This window comes from Pollachius pollachius, assembly GCF_949987615.1.
Source record: "Pollachius pollachius genome assembly, chromosome: 17".
NCBI lineage: Eukaryota > Metazoa > Chordata > Actinopteri > Gadiformes > Gadidae > Pollachius > Pollachius pollachius.
Window position 1 is genome coordinate 10005438 of NC_136950.1, and position 6304 is coordinate 10011741.

At 44.0% G+C, this 6304-nt stretch overlaps 1 protein-coding gene across 1 annotated transcript; it reads right to left on the minus strand.

The window, feature by feature from the left end:
* Positions 1–2698: 2698 nt before the first annotated feature.
* Positions 2699–5101, minus strand: en2a (engrailed homeobox 2a; the record flags this gene model as incomplete). Its single annotated transcript, XM_079754498.1, has 2 exons — positions 2699–3036; positions 4615–5101. 2 exons carry the CDS (start codon positions 5099–5101, stop codon positions 2699–2701), a joined length of 825 nt encoding a protein of 274 aa, XP_079610624.1.
* Between the last annotated feature and the right edge of the window lie 1203 nt (positions 5102–6304).

Genomic DNA, 6304 nt, shown 5'->3' on the forward strand with positions numbered 1-6304 from the left:
AATGTATGCAAGTATGGTGCTTGTGTGTGTGCGTGCGCGCGTATGTGTGTGTGTGTGTGTGTGTTTGCGTGTGTGTGTGTGTGTGTGTGACAGAGCGCTGTGGAGAATGGGTTACTGAGGGGCGGCGTAGGAACAGGGGGGCAGGCACCTGCAGCCATGATGGGCTTTGACCTTCATTACTCTCTCTCTCTCGCTCTTGCTCTCTCTAGCTCCCTCAATCTCTGTCTCTCTGTTTCTCTCTCTGACTTTCTCTCACTTTTTCTCTTTGTTTCTTTTTGTCTCTCCGTCTCTTCGGCTCTGTCTTTCTCTCTGTCCCTCTGGCTCAATTTCATAGTCTCTCTGGTTCTGATGTATGTAGAATGAGATCAGGCAGAGGCTCTAATGTCTGCATAGAGATGCAGGTCAGATGTTGTTGTCCCTGATTTCACACTTTTAAAAAAATACTTATATAAATGGTAATATATTGTATAAATACTATATTCAGAATATAATTACCTATCATTTATTTATACTAGACTGCCCCCCCCTAGGATTGTGAGTCCATAAAGAATAGCTTCTGTACAATTGTGTGTGTGTTGTAAATAATGATGTGTATGTTGTATTTATCTAATTATGTTTTTATTTCTATTGCAATGATCTTCTCCCCGAACCCCTTAACACTGAGGTGTTTCAAGAAGCCAGTGTGTTTGTCTGTATAATCTTCAAGGTTTATTTACGGTTCCTGCTTCCAGGAGGCAGTTAATTACACAATTAATACATGATACAAACTATGTACATTCATACCAAAGAATACTTCAACATAAAATAAAAATAGCATTGTGTTCTACAACTCTGTGTTGTAACTTTATTTAAACATGTTCATATAGATAGATATACGCTGATGGGTAAATTCATTATGTCGTACCAGCAGGTTTTCATAAAGGCAATAAACTTGAAAAGTCTGCATTCGAAGGATTCTGCTTCTCTGATTGGGCACAGTTCTGTTTCATAGAAAGCTCTCGTGGGAACTTTAAGGCAAAGTGTGTTCTGTTTGGTGGAATTTAATTCACACACACTTTTTGCAGATGCACAACATAACACGTTGAAAGGCAAAAGTTCACATTTTGGTAATGATCCAATTTGAAACTCATCTGAGCCTTAGACCTAGATCTGGTCCGAACCGAAGCTCAACCTACACCCAGATCTGGTCTGAACCATAGCTCAACCTACACCCAGATCTGGTCTGAACCATAGCTAGACCTACACCCAGATCTGGTCCGAACCGAAGCTCAACCTACACCCAGATCTGGTCTGAACCGTAGCTCAACCTACACCCAGATTTGGTCTGAACTATAGCTCAACCTACACCCAGATGTAGTCTGAACCATAGCTCAACCTACACCCAGATCTGGTCTGAACCATAGCTCAACCTACACCCAGATTTGGTCTGAACTATAGCTCAACCTACACCCAGATGTAGTCTGAACCATAGCTCAACCTACACCCAGATCTGGTCTGAACCATAGCTCAACCTACACACAGATGTAGTCTGAACCATAGCTCAACCTACACACAGATGTAGTCTGAACCATAGCTCAACCTACACACAGAGTTCCACCAGGCTCATAAACACAGTTAGTTGCCCATGTACAACAAATTGCAGCTTTCATGCAAAAGGCCCCATTTACTATTTCCATTCCCAAAAGAAGAAGTTATTGCAGTGGAACAAGCACACCAGATATCTACTCTAAAGCAACGCTGGGCGTTCAATAGAATCTTTTTCTCAATATAATCTATATAAATACACAGGAAGTCCTTTAAACAACAATAAGAGATTTTCAACATTTGTAATACAGACACTAACAAATTAGCTTTTATGATATATGGATGTGTAATAAAATGTATATATAGAGACAGATTTGTGAAGATATTCTGGTGACTTCTTTACGCCCTCATTGTCAATATGCTACAGGCAGCATTCAGCATCCAAAACATCTTGCTACAAAATTATATATTGCTATTCAAAAATTATAATAGCTGCATTGGTAGGACACAGAGAAAAAACAAACATTTTGAAAAGAAATTACATTAGTTTCGAAGCTATGATACCAACACATAGAAGCTGTTTCTAAAGATTTAAAAGCTTTTTAACTAAAAGCTTTTTAGTTAATCGGCATGTTAGAAAAAACGTAGGCCCATGTCTTCGGATGCGATAGGCCTGTACATGATTATAAAGTTTCTGAGTATTAAAAACATTTATCAAAATTCTTACTCTGCCAATTTTGTCTGCAAGTCGTGACACGTAAAAGACTTGCTTGTTGCGTCCTTTTTGTACATCAAAACAAAAACGAGGAAATCAACAACCATGGAAATAAAATCTGGTGAGCATTTATTTAAATTCACAGTTGCCTGGATGCAGCAGAAATCTTCTTTGGACTCGAGCGAGTTGTTCACCTCACTGACAGGTCGAGGCGTCCAGTGCCAGTTCAGATGCAATGAAACGAAGAGCGATGAGTAGGAACAGTATAAAAACGACGCGTGGTGAGCATGTAGGACATAGTGAACACCTTTCTTTATACACCCTCTGTTTATAGACATGATATTGCAGAAATATCTATTTATATATTTTTCAATCAATTGATGCTGGTATATGTAGGCCTACTCTACACTGGCCCTTTGATTAATTATTGCATTGTAGGCTTCATAAGATCTCGTCCAATCAGTCGCTGTCGGACTTGTCGTCCTTGGTGGTGGTGGTGGCGTGGTTGTACAATCCCTGCGCCATCAGGTGGAGGGCTAGCGTGTTCTTGGTGCCGCTGGCCTTCTTGATCTTGGCCCTCTTGTTCTGGAACCAGATCTTGATCTGGGACTCGTTGAGGCCAAGCTCTGTGGCCAGGCTCTGCCGCCGCTGCTCGGTCAGGTAGCGGTTGGTCTGGAACTCGGTCTTGAGTCTCTGCAGCTGCTCCGCTGTGAAGGCCGTCCGTGGTCGCTTATCTTCCTTGCTGCTGCTGCTGCTGCTGCTGGCTGCTTTCTTCTTTGGTTTTCGAGATCTGGGCCCTGGGGGGGAACCAACACAAACAAACAGTCAGGGAATGTTTTTTAAAAAAGGGCCGCCAATCGCCATTTGCAGGAACCGTGTTAATAACGTTGTTTGTTTCATTGTGTATCGGCCTATTCGATAGGCTGATACGGTAATCTCACGGCTTTTTGCCTGTTCCGGCCATGACAAATTATTTCGTATAATATAATTGGCCTTTTTGCTCATTAAAGTCATTTAAGAAATCATATTCATTGCGTATTTCCTAACGTATAGTATCTCTCAAACGAACAAGGCGGTCGCCTCCTGCCTGGCTGCGACGCGCCGTGCGTAAACACACAGGGAGATGATGTCGAAGAGCGTCGTAACCACACTACTACGAGGCCTACTGCTGTGGCACAAAGCGGCCCATGGGTTCAGTAAAACAGAGATGAACGGAGCCTCCAGAACTGGATGGACGGCGTCCCTCTAAGGAGTCTTTATAGACAAGACCAGGGTACAGTGACCTACGTCAACAAACATGTAGGCTGCGTGGATCAGAGCAGGCCTTGCTTGCTCTGATCCACACACAGCCAACATGTTTGTTTACGTTTCCAAAGCAAAACCATGCACCACCAACAACAACAACAACAGCTGAGTTTGATCGACGACTGTTCAAGCCATCTTCCGTTTATTTCACAGACTGTATTATTGAAGATATTTACTGTGTCTGTAGGAGGAGCGTAGAGCTGCTCTACGCCACTCCGTATGACTACTACTACTACTACTATGCTTACATAATGAATGAGAACACCCTGTTCTTTACTCACAGAAGCCTCAGAATAGGCCTACCACGTATGGGACCCACTTATTTGATTCATTTCTTACTTAATTCATGACTTCAGGAGCCCTGGCTTCAGAAGGGAGTGCTGAGCCAGGAATATCGTTACGCATCTTTAATGACCTCACCCAGGACGCTGCCTGACAACACAACTGAACTCGTCTGTCTTTAAATCCACCACAAGTATCGCATTCATTCCACTGTGTTGCTCTTTAGATCGCTGTAATTATCCTCAAAAATATTCTGTAAATTTGTGCCTTTTTTTCGTCGATAATAGTATGCTAAAAGGATACGTTTTGAGTGCAGTGTGTATTTTTTAGGAGTTTATGTATTTCCATAAACATGCCTGGATAGATAATAGTATAGGCCTGTGTTCCGTTAATACGTATTCACAATATTTTAAACTTTGCATCAACTAAATTTTCAAGAATGTATAGTCTATTGCACAAAATGATTCGGGAACTTTTGACCAATTGAAAATCTAACCAATTCCCAGAAAAATACTATATTCGTTCAAACGAATTTACCAAATTATCCAAACGTTTTCAAAGCGAGTGCTGAGGTTAATTCCACATATTTACCACACATGAACATAATAATAAGTAGGCCTTATTTATCTGTATTCATTAGCCTAGTCCTGGCACCGTTCTGCTCTGTATTCCTGCTATCGCTCTGCGGCCCCAGCTCTGTTCTCCTCTAGTGCGCTCTACTCTCTACTCCTCGGGAAACTCGGTCAGGGCTTTGTGGGTCAGTGGGGTATCTGGGGTGAGCAGCCTACCTGATGAGGGCCTGTCGGAGTAGCGGGTGCAGTAGACCCAGGCGGGCCACAGCATGGGCGGCTTTGCCGACGGGTTGGAGCTGGCCTGGGAACTGTCCGAGTCTGAGCTTAGGCACTGGTCTGCGTTCTCCACGCGGCTCTTGGGGGACGCTTCGCGGGCTATGGCGGGCTTCTTGGCGGCGGGGAGCGTGTGCGGGCTGGCGGGTCCTTGGTTCCCTCGCGCTACTGTACTCCCCTGCTCATCCTGCTCGGTCCGAGGAGGCGTACCGGGGCTTGGGCTTTCCCTGGATCTCAGCCTGCCCTCCTCGCGGATTGGGGTCCCTTCTTTCTTCCGTCCGAAATCCGGTCTTAGGATGTTGTCGATGAAGAAATTGGTGATTCTGTGCGGGACCTGCGGGTTCCCGGGCGCCTGGAGGAGGGGGAGGATGGCTCTGTTGGACTCCCCCGCCGCCGCCGCCTCTCTGTTACTGGGATCATTCTCTTCCATAGCTCGGTACTTTCCAGGGTTCCCTTGTTAACCGTTTCGCTGCAAATACAACTCGTCAAAAAAAAACCGGGAGATGTACTTCTTAAAATAAATAAAAAATAAAAAATAGGCCTATGTCTGCTTTTAAAAACAAAAACAAAGGTATAATGAACTCAGATGTGAGTGAGTGGAAATAAGGACACCATGCCAAGCCGCGCGCCAGTGTCCTCAAAGGAAAACATAGTTTGGCTCTATGTTGTATTCCACTAGGCTACTTGTGGCACCGGTGCGCTGCAGCTTTTTACATTTGCGCATCCACTGGGGTGCTGTCCCCGACCACTGCGCTCCAGCAGGCGTCCTTAACTAAACTAGGGGGCGAAATAAAGAGGCTTCGACTGATGCTCACATACTCTCACTCTGGACTTTTCTTCTTATTTTCAATACGAGCCCCCGAGTGACGTCGAGGACCGTTATCCTAGACACGTGCCTTTGGCCAATCGGGTGGCCGAATGCTAAGCACGTGACTGTGACACTAGATATCCCAGCATCACCACGCCGAGGAGAGGCGTATGAATTCCACTGAAAAGTAAAAGCTTTTTTTAATTTGCGCGTTTTTGTTAGTTTTCCACCTATTATCATTTTTTGAGGGATTTAAAATACCCACAGAAAAACTAACGAAAGACGATATAGTAAATATATTAAAGTCCAAATAGTATATGGGCAAAACATAACATTAATGCCTGTAGTTAATTAACATTAATGGAATACAATCTGCAGATAAACACACAATGTTTCCTTATTTGTTGAAACGTGCCTAGGCCTATATGTGAGTATTTAAATGTAAATTTGTTTGACTCGGTTGATGACGTATTTGGTTTTAACGTGTTTAAAACTAATTTTAACGTTAACTTGAGGGTTTTAGAGGAGTTCCCACCCAGTTCAAATGAAGCAGTGGGCCGACCTCCACCTCCACTGACACCCAACTTCTCCCAAACTCTACCCTAGGCTACCCTCGTTGCAATAGAGACGGGCATCTTATATTACGCTTCCAGGGGATCAAGGGAAAACAATGCCACAAACTAAAAAGAAAAACCAATTAAGCAGAGTTAAGCAGGCTTGCTGGAGCTCATTTGAATGCAAAGGCCCCGGCCGTCCAGCGTCCCGTGACGGCTTCGGCCGAGGCAGAATTGGGTCCATATCCCTTTAAAGGAAATCAGTGATGCA